This window comes from Colobus angolensis, unplaced genomic scaffold, assembly GCF_000951035.1.
Source record: "Colobus angolensis palliatus isolate OR3802 unplaced genomic scaffold, Cang.pa_1.0 Scaffold86, whole genome shotgun sequence".
Lineage (NCBI taxonomy): Eukaryota > Metazoa > Chordata > Mammalia > Primates > Cercopithecidae > Colobus > Colobus angolensis.
Window position 1 is genome coordinate 7,159,961 of NW_012122487.1, and position 22,792 is coordinate 7,182,752.

Genomic DNA, 22,792 nt, shown 5'->3' on the forward strand with positions numbered 1-22,792 from the left:
AACAGAGAGGTATGCGGAATCTAATTATAGTTTTTGCCTTCAAAGGACTTTTCCTTCACTGACATAAGAGTTGTTAGAGTATTTTATAACTATTCAACAAGTTCCATTAGTTCAATATCAGCAAAAGGAAAAGACCTTGTTTTTCAAGCCCTCTGGTTCTGAAAGGTTTCTGCCTAAATGAGGAATACTGCAGGTAAGTTTCTCTCTTCAAGCCCAAAAGGTCTGCTACAGGCCTAGATACTTCACACAACACCTGTCCTCTCGACCAGCACTGTACAACAGAATTTTCTGTAGTGATAAACATTTTCTGTATCTATACTGCTTATATGACAGTTAGTAGCCATATGAAATTAGTGAGCACTTGCAATGTGGTTAGGTGAGACTGAGGAATTGAATTTATTATCTCATTTCATTTTAATTAATTTAAATTTCAATAGCCACACATGGCTACTGGTTATCATACTAGACAGTGCCGCTCTAGACAGACTCCACTATACACACTGAAAATACTATTCACTGCAAATACACTCATGCTAATTCTCAGCCACATGTGCCTGGCTCACAATTATTATCTAACTCCAATACCCACTTGCTATGGTTTGAATGTTTATGTTCCCCCAAAATTTGTATGTTGAAATCCTAACTCCCAAGGTGATGGCAATAAAAGGTGGGGCTTTTGGGAGGCAACTAACCCATCACGGACGAGCCCTCAAAATTGGGATTAGTGTCCTTATATAAATAAGGTCCCAAAGAGCTGCCTTGCCACGTTTCACCATGTGAGAACACAGCAAGAGGGTGCCATCTATGAGGAAGCAGGCCCTCACCAGACACCAATCTACTAGTGCCTTGATCTTAGATTTCCCAATAATCAGCACTGCGAGAAATAAATTTCTGCTGTTTATAAGCTATCCAGTTTATCGTATTTTGGTATAGCAGCCCAAATAGACTAAGGCAACATCTCATCATTCTGGGTAACTTGAAAGACAATACAGACGGCCCATCAAAAAATCTGACCTCTCCATTTCCATGACCTCTTCATCTCACCTGCTCAATTCCATTCCATACTCCAACTTTACACCTGTGATATCCTAACCTTACTCTGCTTCCAAAATCACTGAGGCACCCTGCTCTCTGAAATCAAGCATCCTCCTCTCTGAAAGCAAGCAATGATTCTTTCAGATTTGTTGTTCAACAATAAGTTATATGACCATTCACTGATCTCCCAGTCTACTAGCCCTCTCCCTTCTTCACTTCTCTTTTAATCCAGTTTACATCCAATGGTTGATTTATTCAATAGTACTCTTGTTTGGACTTTATCATCCCTTGCCCCTCTGTCTCCTTGTCTAATATGTCTAACAAATCCCAATCCTTGAAAAACAATGTGAATTCATGTTTGAGGGCATACATCTAAGCATTCAAATGCCTTAGGCAAATCAGTATTACCATAAATTCTCAAAAGATCCCTCCACTTGTATTTCTGTCTAGCACTCCAGTTATATTTCTACTGTTGACTTGCTCTCCTCTCTAGTGACTATTTTAAATCTTCTCTACTCTCCAACTGCCTTTTCCCTCCAAATGCCCCCTCATTCAGAGTATATGAGTTTGCCTGCTTCACAAAGGAAGAAGTGGCATCAAAGAGAAATGGATTTTTTTTAAGTGGAGGAGACTTTCACTTCTGGACATGATGAAATAACAGGAACCAGATTAACCCTTCTAACTTAAACAACGATAAAACTGGACAAAACATGTAAAACAACTGTTTTCAGATACTGAACAACCAGTAGCACAGGACAATAAAACCTAATAAGAGAAAGAAATGAAAGGAGCCATAAAATCATCTGGCTTTCTTCCTGGAGGCATATTTTGGACCATGGAGCAAGGAGGCAGATCCCAAGCAGAAACCGCAATTTTGTTCAAGTGAGAAAACAGAGATCAGATACTGAGGTGCCTGAGATGGCTAAAAGGTATAGTACAGAGTTCTGGAGAGGAAGAAATTACCCTAAAAATTAAATCTAGAATTCCAGCTTAAAGTGTCCTGTGTCTTTGCTTGAACAATAAGATGTGAATGTGTATAGTAAAAAAATCCATAAGGTAAGGCAATTGAGCAACTAGAGAGCAAAGCAGTAAGCAATTTCCAGAGAGATCACCAAGGCTGAGAATCATTCAAGTCCCCTCAAGACAAGTGGTGAGTCTACATTTATCATATGGGTCATTCGGTAGAGATCCCAGAAGAACCATACCTTAGTAGTAAGGCTTAACCATCTCTGAGTAAAGGTTATTCTATACCCATCCTTACAAACCTCAAAAGGATCAAATTAAACAACAAATAACTGCGTATTTCAATAAAGTCCAATACTCCTTAAAAGAAGCAACACAATGCCCAGAAATCGATAAAAAATGACAAGTCATGGCAAGAGCCAGTGCAAGAACTCTGGGAAATCATATGGCCAGAGTATCTTACATCCTCCAAATGACTACACTAGTTCTACAACAAGGGTTCCTAACCAGACTGAGTTGGCTGAAATAACAGAAATAGAATTCAGAACATGGATAGGAACAAAGAACACTGAGATTGAGGAAAATGGTATAACCAATCCAAGGAAACTAACAATCACAATAAAACAGTATGGGAGCTGACAAATGAAATAGCCACAAAGAAGAATCTATGTGATCTGATAGAGGGGAAAAACACAGTACAAGAATTTCACAATGCAATGACAATATTAACAGCACAACAGACCAAGCTGAGAAGAAAATCTTGGAACTTGAAGACTGGCTCTCTGAAATAAGACAGTCAGATAAAAACAAAGAAAAATGAATGAAAAGAAACAAATAAAGCCTCTGAGAAACATGGGGTTATGTAAAGAAGCAAAATCTACAAATTATCGGCATCCCTGAAAGGGATGGAGAGAAAGCAAACAAGTCAGGAAATATATTTCAAGATATTGTCAATGAAAATGTCCCCAAACTTGCTATAGAGGCCAAGGGTCAAATTCAAGAAATATAGAGAACCCTGCAAGATTCTACACAAGACCATCCCAAGACACATAATCATCAGATTTTCCAAGATTGAAACGAAAGAAAGAATGTTTGAGATAGCTAGAGAAAAAAGGCAGGCCACCAATGAAGAAAACCTCATCAGTCTAACAGTGAACCCCTCAACAGAAACTGCATAAGCCAGAACAGATTGGAGGCCTACATTCAACATTCCTTAAAGAAAAAAATCTTGAACCAAGAATTTCATATCCAGCCAAACTATGCTTCATAAGCAAAGGAGAAATAAGATTCTTTTCAGACGAGCAAATGCTGAGGGAATTCATTACCAGCAGACCTATACTACAAGAGCTCCTGAAGGAAGCACTAAATACGGAAAAGAAAAACCATTACCAGCAACTACAAAAACACACTGAAGTACACAGATTAATGCCACTATGAAGCAACCACATAAACAAGTCTGAAAAATAACCATCTAACATCACTATGACAGGACCACGTCTACACATAACAACACTAACCTTAAATATAAATGGGCTAAATGCCCCAACTGACAGACACAGAGTGGCAAGCTAGATAAAAAACCAAGACCTGTCAGCATGCTGTCTTCAAGAGACTGATCTCACATGCAAAGACACACATAGGCTCAAAATAAAGGGATGGAGAAAAATTTACCAAGCAAATGCAAAACAGAACAAAGCAGGGGTTGCAATACTAGTTTCTCACAAAACAGACTTTGGACCAACAAAGATCAAAAAAGACAAAGAAAGACATTCAACAAGAAGAGCTAACTATACTAAATATATATACACACAATAAAGGAACATCTAGATTCATAAAGCAAGTTCTTAGAGACCTTCAAAGAGACTTATACTCCCACACAATAATACACAATAATACTGGGAGACTTTAATATACCTCACTGACAATATTAGACAGATTATCAGACAGAAAATTAGCAAAGATATTCAGGACCTGAACTCAGCTCAGGATCAAGTGGACCTGACAGATGCCTACAGAACTCTTCACCCAAAAACAACAGAATATACAGTCTTCCCATCTCCACACAGCACTTACTTAAAACTGATCACATAATCACAAGTAAAACACTGCTCAGCAAATGCAAAAGAACTGAAATCATAACAAACAGTCTCTCAGACTACAGTGTTATCAAATTAGAACTCAGGACTAAACAAATTCACTGAAAAACACACAACTACATGGAAATTGAACAACCTGCTCCTCAGTGATTTTTGGGTAAATAATGAAATTAAGGCAGAAATCAAAAAGTTATTTGAAACTAATGAGAACAAAGATAAAAGGTACCAAAATCTCTAGGATGCAGCTAAAACAGTGTTAAGAGAGAAGTTTACAACACTGAATGCCCACATTAAAAAGCCACAAAGATCTCAAGTCAATAACCTAACATCACAACTAAAAGAACTAGAAAATCAAGGTAAACAAACCCCAAAGCTAGGAAAAGACAAGAAATAACCAAGATCAGAGTTAAACTGAAGAAGATAGAGACAGGAAAAAAACGTCAAAAGATCAACAAATCCAGGAGTTGGCTTTTTGAAAAACTTAATAAAATAGACTACTAGCTAGACTAATAAAGAAGAGAGAAGATTCAAATAAACACAATCAGAAATAAGGAGGATGTTACCACTGATCCCATAGAAGTACAAACAACCATCACAGACTATTGTAAACACCTCTATGTACATAAACTAGAAAATCTAGAAGAAATGGATAAATTCCTTGACACATATACCCTCCCAAGACTGAAACAGGGGGAAATTGAATCCCTGAATAGACCTATAATGAGTTCTGAAATTGAGGCAGTAAGAAATAGCCCAACAACCAAAAAAAGGCCAAGACCAGACAGACTTACAGCTGAATTCTACCAGGGGTACAAAGAAGAGCCAGTACCATTCCCACTGAAACTATTCCAAAAATCGAGGAGGAGAGATTCCTCCCAGTAATAAACAGCTTACCAACCAAACTCATTCTGTGAGGCCAGCATTATCCTGATACCAATAACTGACAGAGATACACAGAACAAGAAAACTCCAGGCCAATATTTTTAACGAACATCAATGCAAAAATCCTCAACAAAACACTGGCAAACTGAATCCAGCAACACCTCAAAAAGCATATCCACCACAAACATGTAGGCTTCATCCCCAGGATGCAAGGTTGGGTCACTGTACTCAAATCAATAAATCTGATTCATCACACAAGCAGAATCCAAAAAAAAAACCACATGATTTTTACGATAGATGAAAAAAACGGCCTTCAATAAAATTCAACATCTCTTCATGTTAAAAACTCTCAATAAACTAGGTATTGAAGGAACATACCTCAAATAATGAGAACCATATATGACAAAAACACAGCCAATATCATACTGTGTGAGCAAAAGCTGGAAGCATTCCCTCCTGAAAACCAACACAAGACAAGGTTGCCTTCTCTCACCACTCCTACTCAACACAGTACTGAAAGTCTGACCAGGGCAATCAGGCAAGAAAAAGAAATAAATAAAGGGTATACAAATAGAAAGAGAGGAAGTCAAACTATCTTTGTTTGCAGATGACATAATTCTATATCTAGAAAACCCCATCATCACAGCCCAAAGGCTTCTCAAGCTGATAAGCAACTTCAGCAAAGTCTCAGGACATGAAATCAATGTGCAAAAATCACTAGAATTCCTATACGTCAACAACAGGCAAGTCGAGAACCAAATCATGAATGAACTCCCATTCACAATTGCCACAAAAAGAATAAAATTCCTAGGAATACAGCACAAGGGAAGCGAAGCACCACTTCAAGGAGAACTACAAACAAATGGAAAGACATTCCATGCTCACACAGGAAAAACTAATATTGTGTAAATAGCCATACTGCCCAAAGCAATTTATAGATTCGATGCTATTCCCATTAAACTAACATTGACATTCTTCACAGAATAAGAAAAAATATTTTGAAATTCATATAGAAGCAAAAAAGAGCACAAATAGCCTAGGCAATCCTAAACAAAAAAAAAAAAAAAAAGAAAGAAAACTGGAGGCATCATGCTACCTGACTTCAAACTATAATACAAGGCTACTGTAATCAAAACAGCATGGCACTGGTACAAGAACAGACACATAGACCAATGGAACAGAATAAAGAAGCCAGAAATAAGATTACACATCTACAACCATCTGATCTTTGACAAACCTGACAAAAACAAGCAATGGGGGAAAGGATTCCCTATTTAATAAATGGTGCTGGGAGAACTGGCTAGCCATATGCAGCAAACTGAAACTGGACCTCTTCCTCATACCATATACAAAAATCAACTCAAGATGGATTAAAGACTTAAATATAAAAACCAAAACTAGGCCGAGTGCGGTGGCTCAAGCCTGTAATCCCAGCACTTTGGGAGGTCGAGACAGGCGGATCACGAGGTCAGGAGATCGAGACCATCCTGGCTAACACGGTGAAACTCCATCTCTACTCAAAAATACAAAAAACTAGCCAGGCGAGGTGGCAGGTGCCTGTAGTCCCAGCTACTTGGGAGGCTGAGGCAGGAGAATGGCCTAAACCCGGGAGGCGGAGCTTGCAGTGAGCTAAGATCCGGCCAGTGCACTCTAGCCAGGGTGACAGAGCAAGACTACATCTCAAAAAAAAAACAAAAAACCAAAAAAAAAAAAAACAGAAAAAGAAAACTAGGCAATACCATTCAGGACATAGGTACAGGCAAAGATTTCATGACAAAAACACCAAAAGCAATTGCAACAAAAGCAAAATTAACAAATGGGATCTAACTAAACTAAAGAGCTTCTGCAAAGCAAAAGAAACCATCAGTGAAGTAAACAGACAACCTAAGAATGGGAGAAATTTTTGCAATTCTATGTATCTGGCAAAGGTCTAATATCCAGCATTTATAAGGAACTTAAATTTACAAAACAAACAAACAAACAACCCTGTTAAAAAGTGGGCAAAGGACATGAACAGACACTTCTCAAAAGAAGGCATTCATGAGGCAAACAAACATATGAAAAAAAGCTCAACATCACTGATTATTAGAGAAATGCAAATCAAAACAATGAGATACCATCTCATACCAGTCAGAGTGGCTATTACTAAAAACTCAAAAAACAACCAATGCTGGTAAGGTTGTTGAGAAAAAGGAATATTTTTATACTGTTGGTGGACGTGTAAATTAGTTTGACCATGTGGAAGACAGTATAGCAATTCCTCAAAGACCAAGAACAAGAAATACCATTTAACCTAGCAGTCTTATTACTGGGTATATACCCAAAGGAATATAAATTGTTCCATTATAAAGGCACATGCATGCATATGTTCACTGCAACACTATTTACAATAGCAAAGACATGGAATCAACCCAAATGCCCATCAGTGACAGACTGGATAAAGAAAATGTCAAGCATATATACCATGGAATATACCATGCAGCCAAAAAAAGGAATGGGATCATATCCTCTGCAGGGACATGGATGGAGCTGGAGGCCATTATCCTTGGCAAACTAATACAGGAACAGAAAACCAAATACTACATGTTCTCACTTATAAGTGGGAGCTAAACGAGAACACATGGTCACTCAGTGGGGAACAATACATACTGTGGTCTATCAGAGGATGCAGGTTGGGAGGAGGGAGAGGATCAGAAAGGATAGCTAATGGATGCAGGGCTTAATACCCGGGTGACAGGATGATCTGTACAGCAAACCACCACAGCACACATTTATGTAGGTAACAAATCTGCACATTGTGCACATGTACCCCTAAACTTAAAAGCTGAAAATAAAAAATTAATTAAAATTTAAAAATAAAACAAATAAAGCTCAATGAACCTCCAGCAGGAAAAACACAAAGAAACCACACCAACATTTGTCATAATCAAACTTCCAGAAACCAATAATAAAAAGGAAACCTTACCAAAATCAGACAAAGACACATCAAAAAAAGAAAACTAAAGACCGATATTTATTATGAATATTGGGGCAAAAATCCTCAACAGAATATTAGCAAACCAAATTCAACATTTAAAAAGATCATTCAACATGACCAAGTGGGATTTATCCCAGGGACACAAGGATGGTTCAACATAGCAAATAAATGTGATACACCATATAAACAGAATTAAGGACAAAAACCATATAATCATTTCAATTAATGCTGAAAGAAGCATTTGATAAAATTCAACATCCCTTCATGATTTTAAAAAACCCTCAAAAAATGGGGATATAAGGAACATACATCAACATAATAAAAGCCATACATGATAGACCCACAGCTAGTATCATACTGAATAAGGAAAAAACTGAAACCCTTTCCTCTAAGATCTGAACACGGCAAGGATGCCTACTTTCACCACTGTTACATGACATAGTACTGGAAGTCCTCGCTCGAGAAATCAAACAAGAGAAAGAAATAAAGGGCCTCCAAATTAGAAAGGAAAAAGTCAAATTATCTTTGTTTGCAGATTATATTATCTCATATTTGGAAAAACCTAGAAACTCCACCAAAAAACTATTAGAACTGATAAACAAATTCACTAAAGCTGCAGGATACAAAATCAGCATTCAAAATTCAGTAGCATTTCCATATGCCAAAAGTAAACAATCTGAAAAAAAAACAATAAAAAAGTAATCCCATTTATCATAGCCACAAATAAAATAAAATAAAATAAAATGTCTAGGAATTAACGTAACCAAATAAGTTAATGATCTCCACAATGAAAACTATAAAACAATGATGGAAAGAATGGAAAAGGGTGCAAAACAAAAAAGGAAATATATTCCATGTTCATGGACTGAAAGAATCAATATTGTTAAAATGTCCATACTACCCAAATTCAATGCAATCCCTATAAAAATACCAATAACATTCTTCATGCAAATAGAAAAAACAATCCTAAAATTTACATGGAACCACAAAAGACCCAGAGTAGCCAAACCTATCCTGAGCAAAAAGAACAAAACTGGAGGAATCCTATTACCTGTCCTCAAATTACACTACAGAATTTACAGTAACCAAAACAGCACGGTACTGGCATAAAAACAGACACACAGACCAATGGAATGAATAGAGAGCCCAGAAACAAATCCACACACCTACAGTGAATTCATTTTCGACAAAGGTGCTAAGAACATAAACTTGGGAAAAGATAATTTCTTCAATAAATGGTGTTGGGAAAACTGAACATCCATATGCAGAAGAATGAAACTAGAACCTTATCTCTTGTCATATACAAAAATAAAACCACAATGGATTAAAGACTTAAATCTAACACCTCCAACTATAAAACTACTACAAGAAAACACTGGGGAAACTCTCCAGGAAATTGGTTTGAGCAAAAAATTCTTAAGTAATATCCCACAAGCACAGATAACCAAAGAAAAAACAGACAAATGGGACCACATCAAGTTAAAAAGCTTCTGCACAGCAAAAGAAACAATCAACAAAGTGAAGACACAACCCAGTGAATGGAAGAAAATATTTGTAAACTACCCATCTGACAAGGGATTAATAACCAGAAAATACAAGGAACTCAAACAACTCTACAGGAAAAAAATTTAATAATCTGATTTTAAAATGGGCAAAAGATGTAAATTGTCACTTTTTAAAAGAAGACATACAAATAGCAAACAAATTTGAAAAGGTGCTCAAAATCACTGATCATCAGAGAAATGCAAATCAAAATTGCAATGAGGTATATCATCTTACTCCAGTTAAAATGGCTTTTATCCTAAAGACAGGGAGTAACAAATGGATGTACAAGGGAAAAAAAGGAACCCTTGTATGCTGTTGGTGGGAATGTAAATTAGTACAACCACTATGGAGAACAGTTTGGAGGCTCCTCAAAAAACTAAAAATAGAGCTACCATGTGATCCAGCAATCCCACTGCTGGGTATATACCCAAAAGAAGGGAAATCGGTCTATTAAAGAGATATCTGCACTCTGACATTTGTCGCAGCTCTGTTCACAATAGCCAAGATTTGGAAGCAACCTAAGTGGCCATCAACAGATAAAGAAAATGTAGTACTTATACACAATAGAGTATTATACAGCCATAAAAAATAATAAGACCTTGTAATTTGCAACAACAAAGATGGAACTGGAGGTCAGTATGTTGAGTGAAATAAGCCAGGCACAGAAAGACATACATCGCATGTTCTCACTTATTTGGAAGAGCTAAAAATCCAAACAATTGAACTCATGGAGATAGATAGTAGCAGGATGGCTGCCAGAGGCAGAGAAGAGTAGTGGGGATGTGTGGGAAGGTCGGGATGGTTAATGGGTACAAAAAGACAGACAGAAAGACTGAATAAGACCTAGTATTTGATGGCACAACAGGTGGCTACAGTCAGTAATAATTCAATTATACACTGAAAAATAACTAAAAGAGTATAACTGGATTGTTTGCAACACAAAGGATAAACGGTTGCAGGGATGGATACCCCATTTACCATGATATGATTATTACACGTTGAAGGTTTGTATAAAAATATCTCATGTACCCCATAAATATATATATACCCTATTATGTTCCCACAAACATTAAAAATTAAAATTTGTAAAGAAAACCTTTACAAAACCTGAGGGGAAAAAAAGGCACATTACATAGAGACAAACAAAGGTAAAATGAACACATATTTCTTGTCAGAAACAATGCAAACCAGAAGAAAAGGGAACAACATATTTAAAGTGCTAAAAGAAACTGTCAACATAGACATCTATACTGAACACCTTTCAAAAATAAAGACAAGTATCACAAGAAATGTTAAAGGGAGTTCTTCAAGCAGAAGGAAAATCACACTAGATGGAAACAAGGGTCTTTATAAAGGAAATGTGCATCAAAATGGTATATATATGGGCAATGATGAAAGACAACTGTTTTCTTATTTTTCAATTTCTTTAAAATCTAATTTTCTATTAAAAGATGAAATGATAACAATATAGTATGGCGTTTATAAGACATGTAAAATTGAAATCTATGACAACAACACAAAGAGAATGAAAGAGAAGAAATGGAAGTATAGTGTTGTAAGATTTTTGTATTATACATAAAGTAGTATATTATTTTTAAATAGACTGTGATACGTGAAAGAGATATATATAGCCAATAGCAGAGACTTTATAAAGTTCTAAAAAATATTCAATACCTGTAAAAACTACATAGTAAATATTCCAGGCATTGTGAGCCACGTGGTCACTGTTGCAACTACTTAAAACTACCACTGTAGTTAAGAAAGCAGCCACAGACAATATTTAAATAAACGGGCATAGTAGCATTTCAATAAAACTTTATATATGGACAGTGGGCTACATTTGACCTGTGGGTCACACTTTGCTGATTCCTGATCTAATAGGCTAATCCCTTAACAACTAGAAAAAGAAGGGCTAAACTAACTTAAAATGTGACAGATTGTTAAGTACAGCAAACCACCATGGCAAATGTATACCTATGTAACAAACGTGCATGTTCTGCACATGTATCCCAGAACTTAAAGTAAAATTTTAAAAACTAAAAAAAAAAAAAAAAAATGGAAATAATAAAAATAACAGAATATTATAAAAAATAGAATAAGTTAGCAAAGCCAAAGCTTATTTTTTTAAAATGAACAACAAAATTAATAAACTCCTAACTAAAGAGAAAATACAAATTACCAGTATGAGGACTGAAAGAGGAATTATCGCAACAGATCCAACAAGAATTAAAAATATAATAACGGAATATTATAAAGCCTGTATCAATAAACTTAATGTCTTACAAGAAAATGACAATCTGATTCTAAAACTTGTACAGAAATTCAATAGATCTAAATAGCAAATACAGTTTCAAAAAAAGAGCAAAGTTAAAGGACTTACAGCACCTTAAAAATATGAATTCCAAGGCATCCTATAAAGGCAAAGCAATTAAAACACTGTGGAATAAACATAAAGGAAGACATATAGATCAATGAAAGAGAAACAGTCAAACTCTTATTTGAAAGATATGGTTAAGAAAACGAAAAAGCAAACCAAAGACTGAAAGATAATATTATTAATATATATCTGAAAAAATAATCTATATATAGAATATAGAAAGAATTTTTACAATTGAATAAAACAAACAACCCAAAGTTTAAAATATTAAATGTTGACCAAGCACAGTGGCTCATACCTATATTCCCGGCACTTTGGGAGGCTGAGGCAGGTGGATTCCTTGAGCCCAGGAGTTTGAGAACAGCCTGGGCAACATAGAGAAACTCCGTCTCTACAAAAACTACAAAAACTACCTGGCATGGTGGCATGCGCCTGTAGTCCTAGCTACTTGAGAGGCTGAGATGGGAGGATTAGTTGAGCCCAGGAGGCAGAAGTTGCAGTGAGCCATGATAGCGCCACTGCACTCCAGCCTGGTTGACAAAGGGAGACCTTGTCTCAAAAAAATCAATCAATCAATCAAATATCAAATGGTTTGAACAGATATTTTACAAAGAACATATATGAATGACTAAGTACACTAAAAGATAATTAACATAATTAATCATCAGGTAAATGCAAATTAAATGCAAAAAATATACCATATACACCCATTACAACAGATAAAGACAGTGCCAAGTATTCACCAGGATGTGAAGCAAATGGAACTTTCATACACTGCTGATGGAAATGTAAAATCACGCAGCCAATTCTGAAAAAGACCTTGGCAGTTTCTTAAAAACTCACATTTACTATACAACCTCAGTACACCTCTGGATGCTTGCTGGTCACCCACTGGTTTCTCCCTTAGCACTGATGTTTGAGACTGCTATAGGGAATCTGTAGGCTCCCCCCTATAGGCTGTAGGCTGTACTTGCCAGGTCTGATTTGGTCCATCTTGCACCCTGTCAATGCTCCTCCCCAACCCCAGGGCTGAGGAGGGAGCTCAGACCACTATGCACTCCACAAATGTGCCCATTGCCTGCGGACATACTTGCCAGGTCTGACTTGGCCCACCTTGCACTCCGCCTCCCCAACCCCAGGGCTGAGGAGGGAGCTCAGACTGCTGTAGTGGTAGTTACACAATGTACACATTTGTCAAAAGGCACTGAGCTCTATATATTTAAAGTGTACATATTGTTATAATTATACCTCAATGAAGTTATTTTGAATTAAGTCATTACTCTTAGGATCTAATTGTTATTCTTCTCTAAGTAATCCTTTTACTCCCATAACTTTAAAGACTTTCTCTTGTCTTAGTTATTCTGTCATCTCATTACTATGTTTATAGGTGCTTATGGTACTCTACTTTCATTCTTCTTTTTTTTTTTTTTTTTTTGAGACGGAGTCTCGCTCTGTCGCCCAGGCTGAAGTGCAGTGGCGCGATCTCGGCTCACTGCAAGCTCCGCCTCCCGGGTTTACGCCATCCTCCTGCCTCAGCCTCCCGAGTAGCTGGGACTAAAGGCGCCCGCCACCTCGCCCGGCTAGTTTTTTGTATTTTTTTAATAGAGACGGGGTTTCACCGTGTAGGCCAGGATGGTCTCGATCTCCTGACCTCGTGATCCGCCCGTCTCGGCCTCCCAAAGTGCTGGGATTACAAGCTTGAGCCACCGCGCCCGGCCTCATTCTTTTATTAAATATTTCATTCTCTTTTTCTTTCCTCTTAATTTCTTATTATCCATCATTTTGTCCCTCTGGAGAGCATTATGTATTATTTCCTCAGCTTTCTTCCAATTTGCTAATATATTTCATCAACGTCTACTCAGTGTTCACTGAGTTAATAATCTCCATGACTATATTTTCATGTCTTATCTTATAACTTCTATTCACACCTTATTTCTTAGAACGCTCAAAAAAACCCTTAAGGTATCCATTTAGCTGATTTCAATGCTTCTAGTATTTCTACCACCTAAAGTGTAAATCTCCTCAATTGACGTGCAATTCATTTTTGCGTGATTAGTAATATTGAATCCTATTATCAAATACTGAATTTTTCATAACAGTCTTGAGTGTATTCTTTGAAATGCAGAAACATCCCTACTGAACATTTTCACGTTCCCTTCTACAAGGTCACACTGGTGACTGGACTGTACCATTTTAAAGATTAAATCTCAACTAAACAGTACTTGGATCATGAAGGTGTAAACTAAGACCCTGTATTTATGTGTAGCACAGGCCTGTATTCCAGTTTCCTTAGTAACTTTTCCTACCCACAGCCCTGAGTAGATGTCAAATTCTCATGCAGCTGCTAGACAGAGATTTTCTCATCCACATTTCACAGTAAGGCAGTCCTTCCAGATGCCTAGTTTTACATAGGTGGATCTTTCCTATTCTCTGAGGCTTAAAGCCTAGATTTCCCTAATGTAATTATTATCAACTCTGGCCTCCAGCTAGGTTTGCACACTCCAATGAGCTAATTAGACTTCAGCTCCTTCTCATCTGGTGTTGAGTCCTCATCACTTGCTGTTTTGGTCCTCTTTATTTCTAGAACTTGAATATTTTGCTCTCTTTAAGCTTTATAACAAAATGCATTTGTTATACTTTTCCTAGTTTCCACTTGCTAGGGTTTGAATGTGTTTGCCAAAGTTCATGTGTTAAAATCTTAATCTCCAATGCAACAGTGCTGAGAGGTGAGACCTTCAAGAGGTGATTAGGTCATCAGGGCTCTGCCATCATAAATGAATTAATACAGTTATTGTGGGAGTGAGTTAGTTATAAATTAACCCATGAAATGGGATTTCTTATAAAAGGATGGGTTTGGCCCCCTTCCCTACTTCCTTCCCCTAGAGTGTGCAAGCACTCTCTTGCCCTTCTGCCTTCTGCCATAGGATGACAGATAAAGAAGGTCCTCACCAGATGCCAGTACCTTGATATTGGTGCCAGCCTCCAGAATCTAGAGAAATAGATTTCTACTGTTATGTAATTACTCCATCTGTGCTATTCTGTCATAGTAGCACAAAATGCACTAAGACACCGCTTCCTGTGTTTGGAGTGGGAAGAGAAGTCCTTTCATATCAGCAAAATCCTGATTTCAAGAAAGTGATAATGACAGTAGGAGAAAGATAAATTATAAGACAATTCCAATTAAGACTATAGATCAAAAAGTCCCAAGTGAAAAATTAAGAAATTGGGTGCAGCAATGTATTTTTAAAAAATCATCACAGCTACATTGGGTTTATTTCAGGAATACAAGGCTGGTTTAACATTAGAATACTAAAATAGAACCCAGGCATCAGCAAACTTCTGATACGAAATATTTTAGGCTTTGTGTACCACATGCCATCTGTATCAGATGTTGTTCTGTGGTTTTATTTTTTATAATCCCTTAAAAATGTAAAAACCACTCTTAGCTCATGGGCTGTACAAACACAAATCACAGTTTGCTATTACCTGATATAATGCAACATGCCAACAGAATAAGTGAGAAAAGTCATATGATCATCTAAATAGATGCATAAAATGTATTTCATAACATCCAACATCCATTCATGATTTTTCTTTTTTTGGGGGGGGTAGGGTCGGGGGACAGAGTCTCACTCTGTCACCCAGCTGGAGTGCAATGGCACCATCTCAGCTCACTGCAACGTCTGCCTCCCAGGTTCAAGTGATTTTCCTGCCTCAGTCTCCCAAGTAGCTGGGATTACAGGTGCTCGCCACCACGCCTAATTTTTGTATTTTAATAGAGATGGGGTTTCACCATGTTGGCCAGGCTGGTTTCGAACTCCTGACCTCAGGCGATCTGCCCACCTCAGCCTCCCAAAGTGCTGGGATTACAGGAGTGAGCCACTGTGCCCGGCACATGATTTTTAAATTATGCATAATATAGGAAGATAACTTCCCTAACCCAACAAGGATTATCAACTAAAAACCTACATCAAACTTCCTCTTAATGAAGAAATCTTAGAAAGATTGTCTTTAAGACTGGAAACAAGATAAGGATGCCTACCACCTCTACCTCCACCCAACACTTTATCCTAGCCAGTAAAGCAGGAGGAAAAAAAAAAAAAAAAAACCTAAAAGGATAAGGTTTGAAAACAAAAAACAAAATTATCACTATCAGATTAATATTACTGTCTATGCCCTAGACAGTATAGATAAAGCACTAGAAATGACAAGAGAGTTTAGCAATGCGGCTGAAGTAAGATTAATATTATCTGTCACGCCTGTAATCCCAGCACTTTGGGAGGCCAAGGCAGGCGGATCAAGAGGTCAGGAGATCGAGACCATCCTGGCCAATATGGTGAAACACCATCTCTACTAAAAATACAAAATTAGCCAGGTGTGGCGCACACCTGTAGTCCAAGCTACTTGGAAGGCTGAGGCAGAAGAATCACTTGAACCTGGAAGGTAGAGCTTGCAGTGAGCTGAGATCCGGCCACTGCACTCCAGCCTGGGAAGAGAGTGAGACTCTGTCTCAAAAAAAAAAAAAAAAAGATTAATATATGTCTACCTATTCATGTGTCAGTTACTTCATTGATCTTACTCTTTGGGGGCTTCTGAAGGAACTAGATTAGGCAAGCCTTTATCCAGATAGACTTTTGCCTTAGCTTTTGCCTAGAACAATGGAATACTACTGATTATCCCTTTCAGGTTATTAAGCAATTTCTTAATGTGGGAGCTTTAGGTTCAAACTCCTATCTGCAGGTAGAACCCAAAGCTGAGTCTCCTATTTCCAGGATGAATATTGGTATAGGCTGAGCATCCCTTATGTAAAATGCTCAGGACCAGAAGTATTTTAGATTTTGAATATTTTTGCACTTTGGAATGTTTGCATTATTTATATACTTACTGGCTGAACATCCCAAATCTGATAATCTGAAATCCAAAATGCTCCAATGAGCATTTACTTTGAGTGTCATGTCAGTGCTCAAAAAGTTTGATTTTAGAGCATTTTGGATTTTGGATTTTCAAATTAGGGATGCTCAACTTGTATTTGCCTCCAGGACAAACCTAGCATCTATTCAGTGTTAACTTTGATTTCCACATACTGACATTTGAAAATATTGCTGTTTATTTTGTCCTTGGAGATTTCCTTTACGTCTTAATGCACTGCATTTATTGCAGGGAATGTCTAATCCAAGATTTAGCTGTATTAAAACAAAAGGCCATTCTGAAGATCCAGTCTAAAGTATTATTTATAAAAACTATTACATATAAAGGAATGATTTAGGCTGGGCACAGTGGCTCACACCTGTAATCCCAGCATTTTGGGAGGCCAAGACAAGGTGATCGCTTGAACCCAGGAGTTTGAGACCAGGACTGGGCAACACAGGGAGTTTCCATCTCTACAAAAAAAAAAAATTTTAATTAGCTGGGTGTGGTGGCATGTGCCTGTAGACCCAGCTTCTTGGTAGGTTGAGGCAGGAGAATTACTTAAGCCTGGGAGGTCGTGGCCTGTGCAACAGAGTGAGGTCCTGTCTTTAAAAAAAAAGATATGATTTAAAACAAAATTCCCAAAATGTTAAGTGATTGCTTTCAGATTATAAATCATAGATAATTTGTTTTTTCTTCTGTATCCACATCTTTTACTCATGGTCCTCTTTTGTTTTTAAAAAGAAGAAACAATATACTTTGTTTTTTAAAAGAAGTTATGCATACAACATATTTTTAAAAACTATTTTTTAAAGCATTACTGAAAACACAACAGAATATTTAACAAGCACACACTTGTTTTTCAAATAGAATCTTAATTCATTCTCATAAACATCCTATAACTTAAGTATCATTATCCTTATTTCTGCAGAAGAGGAAACTGAGGCTCAGAAGGTTAAGTAATTTGCCCAAGCAACAGAGCTGGGATTTGAATTCAGGAATACTTGTTCCAAGGCCAGTGCTTTTTCCATTGAACCATGTTGCCTCCCACAAGAGAGCATTTTCACATTACCACCTGCTAGTTCTAATTAAGAGATAGTAATTAAACAATTCTCCACTCCTGACAACAATATTTAAGCTACTGGCAATTTAAAAAAATTAACATGAACATCTCTTTATCTGCTGGAAGATATTATACCTAAACACAAACTGTAACAGAGAAAAAGACTTCAATATGACACAGATGCATTTCCAAAGCACAGTTCATTACATTATCTATTAATAGGACATGAAGCATAAAAATGTTGTTTAATGACCAATATACTTATAAAAGTTTTCAACTCAACTAATAATAAAAGAAATACAAATTAAAGTAACAAGGACCTATCTATCAAATTGTCAAAAATGTTTTAAACAGTAATAGCCAGGTAAGGCCAAAGGTGCAACTCTCATATATCTTAGGAGAGCATGTAATCAGTAGAGACGTGCTGTAGGCCAATTGGTAATATGTACATTATTTGAATGTATGTGGTTTCTGACCTAGTAATTCCTCATCTAGGAATTCATCCTGATGAAATAATCACAGATATGTGCATAACATTTAGATACCAGGTTGTTCATCTTAATACTTACTTATAATAGCAAAAGGAGGCGGAGAAGAAGAAGAGAAAAAAAAGGAAGAAGAGGAGGGAAAGGAGTGAGAGAAGGAAGAGGAAGAGATGGAGGAGAAGGAGGAGGAAGAAGCTGGGATAAATCCAAATCTATAATATCAAATTAGGTTAATAAATTACGTACAGTACATTGAAGTGATTACTAGAAGTCGCGAGTGGGGATGGACAAATGTTAATCAAAGGGTACAAAGTTTCAGCTAGACAAGAAGAATAAATTTTGGTGATCTATTGTACAGAAAGGTAAGTATAGTTAATAATAATAATGTATATCTCAAAATGGTAAAAAACAAAAAGTGGATATTAGATGTTCTCACCACAAAGAAATGATAAGTATGTGAAAAGATGAATGTTAGCCTGATTTGAACATTCCACAATGCATACATGTAGCAAAACATCAAAACATACCCTAAATGTATGCAATTATTTATCAGTTAAAAATAAAAAGAAACAATATACATCCAAAAGAATTCAACCAGCCATGAAATGATGATACTGTCACACGTGTCCATACAGAAGACCACCTAAACAGGCTTTGTATAAGCAACAAGTCTGTTTATTCACTTGGGTGCAAGTGATTTGAGTTTGAAAAGAGAGTCAGCAAAGGGAGATAGGACAGCGGTAGCTTTGTAGGACTCAGGTAGGCAGTGGAAAGTTACAGTTAGAGGTGATTATCTGTTGTCAGCAGGGGAGGGGGTCATGGAGGTGCATGGTGGTGAGATCATGAGATCCATTGCCCTGGAGAAGAATGTCATGATTGATCAGTTAGGGTAGGGCAGGAACAAGTCATAATGGTGGAATGTCGTAAGGTGGGTTATCAGTTAAGGCAGGAACTGGCTGTTTCACTTCTTTTGTGGTTTTTCAGCTGCTCTAGACTTCTTGGCTCCTACAGGCCATCTGGACGTATGTGTGCAGGTCACAGGGGTTACAACGGCTGAGCTTCGGCTCAAAGGCCTGACAAATACCACTATACTTACTAGCATAGAAAGAAATCCTTGACATGGTGTTTGAAGAAAGTAAGTAAAAAACAATATGTATAATAGTATGATTGTATTTTTATTAACCTATATTCAGTTATATTTCTATATTTGTAAAACATAAAGTCTGGAATATATATATCAAAATGTTGTTGCTGGATATATCAGGTGATATGATTTGAGATTATTTTAATTTTTCTTCATCTATATTTTCTTATTTTTCCACAATAAATATTTATTACTTGTGTAAAAAAATGTGAAAAAAAATTCACAGTCATATCAGTTGGTAAGCAAGAATGCTCACAATCTATTACTAAGTAATACAAGTACGTTTCAAAACAGTATATAAGTTATGTTCTCATTTATGTAAGAAAAATAATATGTATTAGGTTGAGCCATTTGAAATTGCTGGCATTTGTCTAGTTTTCACTTATAAAAATAGCAATTTCAAATGGTTCAATTTAATACATATATTTGGAAAAATATACTCTAAAATACTAATGCCATCCTGGTCATTTTTTCCTCTTCTTAAAGGACATCTATATTTTCCTCTTTAAATTCATGTGTATTTTCTTGCTTTAGATTTCAAATTTTTCTAATTTTTCTGAAAACTAAATCCCAGTTTCAACATTTACAGGATACCCTGGGCAAGTTTATTGAAGTCTCTAAATTTAAACAAACAAAAAAAATCAAAATCATAACAATAGTACCTACCTCACAGAGGTAGTTTAAAATGAATAACTCATGTAGCGACAGTAACACCAAGCCTGGCAAATGGACGCTGGAACATATGATGTGGTGGTTAGGAAGATGGATGGAAATCTGACTCCCTAGATCCATTACTTACTAAGAAATGTAAGTATGTCACCTCTCTGCATCTGTTTTCTCATCTATAAAACAGGAATAATCCCATACAGTTTGTGTGACGAGTACAGAAGTGTTTTAAAGTAGTTAGCATAGTGCCTGAAAAACAGGAAGTTAACAATAAATTTTGGCTATTTTATCATTGATCATAATAGTATTATTAAGATATCAGAAAAAATAGATATATTTGTATAAGTTAATACCAACACTGAGTTGATTAATTGTATTAAGTATGATATCCTATATAGAGGCTATATCGCTGTTGTTTTCCCTGGATTTAGTTCCCTTCCAACGTATATAATCTCACTAGTGATAAATCCACAAGTTTTATAATCAAAAACTAGAATTCTATTATACTTTGTAGGCAACATTTCCAGAAAGTACTATAGTCCTAAATCCATTAATGAAATTTTCTCAACTTTTATATGATAGCTTCTCTTTTTCCTTTGAAATACCTTTACCACAAATATATGCCAGACAGAACTCTTTCTAACTAAACCTCCCTCCTCCCCAAATATGTACTTATATAAGAATCAGACCCAGACCAAAACCTTCCAGAATCGAAAAGATGCGTGGAGTTTCCAAAGTCCATTGGGTACAAAACAAGAAAAGGAAAACTCTAAAGAGAGGAAGATAAGGAAGATAAAAGAAACAAAAAATTTACTGTTAATTTTACTGTTAATAATAATTGTTATTATTACTGGAAAAGATCTTCACTTTGTTTTCAACAAGCAAGTAAAACCTACTTTTACCTTCTCAATACATACGAATGCAGGCTTATAACTGAGGTCTTAGAACCATGTTTCATTCTATCTTCATAGAATAAAATTTCACATCTTGGGATCTATTCCTATTCAGGAGGTATCATAATTCCCTCTAAGATCCATGCATAGATAAAATATTCCTTTATGCAAATATCCCTTTATTCTCTTACCTTAACAGCTTCTCCAAGAGTTTGGTTTTTGTCAGCTTCCTCACTGGAGTGCAATTCAAGTCTATAATTCAATTCCTGTAGTTGTTGTGCCTGTTCATTCAATAGCATTTGTGCCTGCTGTTCCCGAAGTAATGCATTATTTAGTTCTTCACATGCACTTTCAAACTTCTCATGGGTGATCAATTTCTGTAAAAAGTGGGAGGGGGAAGAATCAGCTATAAAGCTAACTGCATTGTTATTATTTTGTCTTCAAAACTAAAGGAATATAATACAAACATTTCTAGGCATTTGATACATCAAAAAAATACAATTAGCTTTTCTTAATTGCATAAGTCAAGATAAAAATACTACTGTGATTTTTAAAGCACAATAGCCATACTTAGTTTTCATTTTCAGTCAAATAAAATCTTAGAAAACTCATTTGAAATTCCAAATAAATCCATGATGCTCAGTTTAAGTTTTCATACATGAATACTTTTTATAAAGATTATGATTGTGGGAATTAAAACCTTTAACAACTTCCTTGGCTTTTAACCGATAACCTAAAAGTTTGTGTTCAGTGTATGTTATTATTCAGGTCTCCCAGTCAAATGACTTCTCCTAGGCAGGTCTTACATGTCTACACCTCTCCAACTCCCACTCACACTTTTATACCATCTTGTTTTATTTTCTTCACAGCCACTGTCATTATCTAAATTCATCTCACTTTTTTTATTGCCTGTCCACACCCTGCCACCAACCACACATATAAAGTTGTAGCTCCACAAAGCAGGGACTTCATTTAGCTTTTCATCCAACCGAGAAAAGTGCCTGGCCCTCAGTGAGTGTTCAATATTTGTTGTATGAAAGAATATTCATATATAAACATCTGCCAACAAAATCCACACCATAATACACAACATAGTTTTTACGATATCGTGCCTGCTTTGGAGGGCACAGTACTCTGCTCTGGAATAACTAATGACAGTTCTAGATAGGGATGTAGAATTCAGGGCAAGACAAGTTTATATTATCTCCTGTTCAAAACATTTAAACAAATGAAACTTAGATACGACACCATAAATATACAATTTGTCATTTATAAAAATTAAGAATGAGTCAAAATTCTCTACACCGTATTTTTCCTTTAGCTAAACAAATTTTGATATGTTTTGGAAAACCAATAGATTTGACATTGTGACTTATAAAAAAGAGCATTTAATTTGAAATTTCCTATAAGGTTTCATCCTGGAGTATAATTTAGTATTATGCATCAAAAGCCCAGCAATTACACTTCTAAGAACTTTTCCAAAGGAAATAATTTGCTCAAATGTACAAAAATGGGTGTAAAATAAGCTTTATCAAGGCATTGTTTCTGATAGTAAAATTGGGAATCCACCTCAGTGTCTACTACTTAAGTAAACTATGGTATATAATTCTGATGGAATTGTAAGTATTCATTAAAATCATTATTTAGATATTTATTTATTGATGTGGAAGAATATTTACAATAATTATGATTAAATGAATTAAAAATGATTATAAAATTAAAAAAAAAAGAAACTTAGATATGACAAACAACAGAGAC

The 22,792-nt window shown here is 36.1% G+C and overlaps 1 protein-coding gene across 1 annotated transcript in view; it reads right to left on the reverse strand.

The window, feature by feature from the left end:
* CCDC171 (coiled-coil domain containing 171) overlaps positions 1-22,792 on the reverse strand; it is a 404,099-nt gene that overhangs the window by 170,186 nt on the left and 211,121 nt on the right. The window contains exon 21 of the mRNA XM_011930380.1: positions 21,226-21,411. Within this exon, the coding sequence (XP_011785770.1) occupies positions 21,226-21,411 (186 nt within the window). The remainder of the gene's footprint in view (positions 1-21,225; positions 21,412-22,792) is intronic.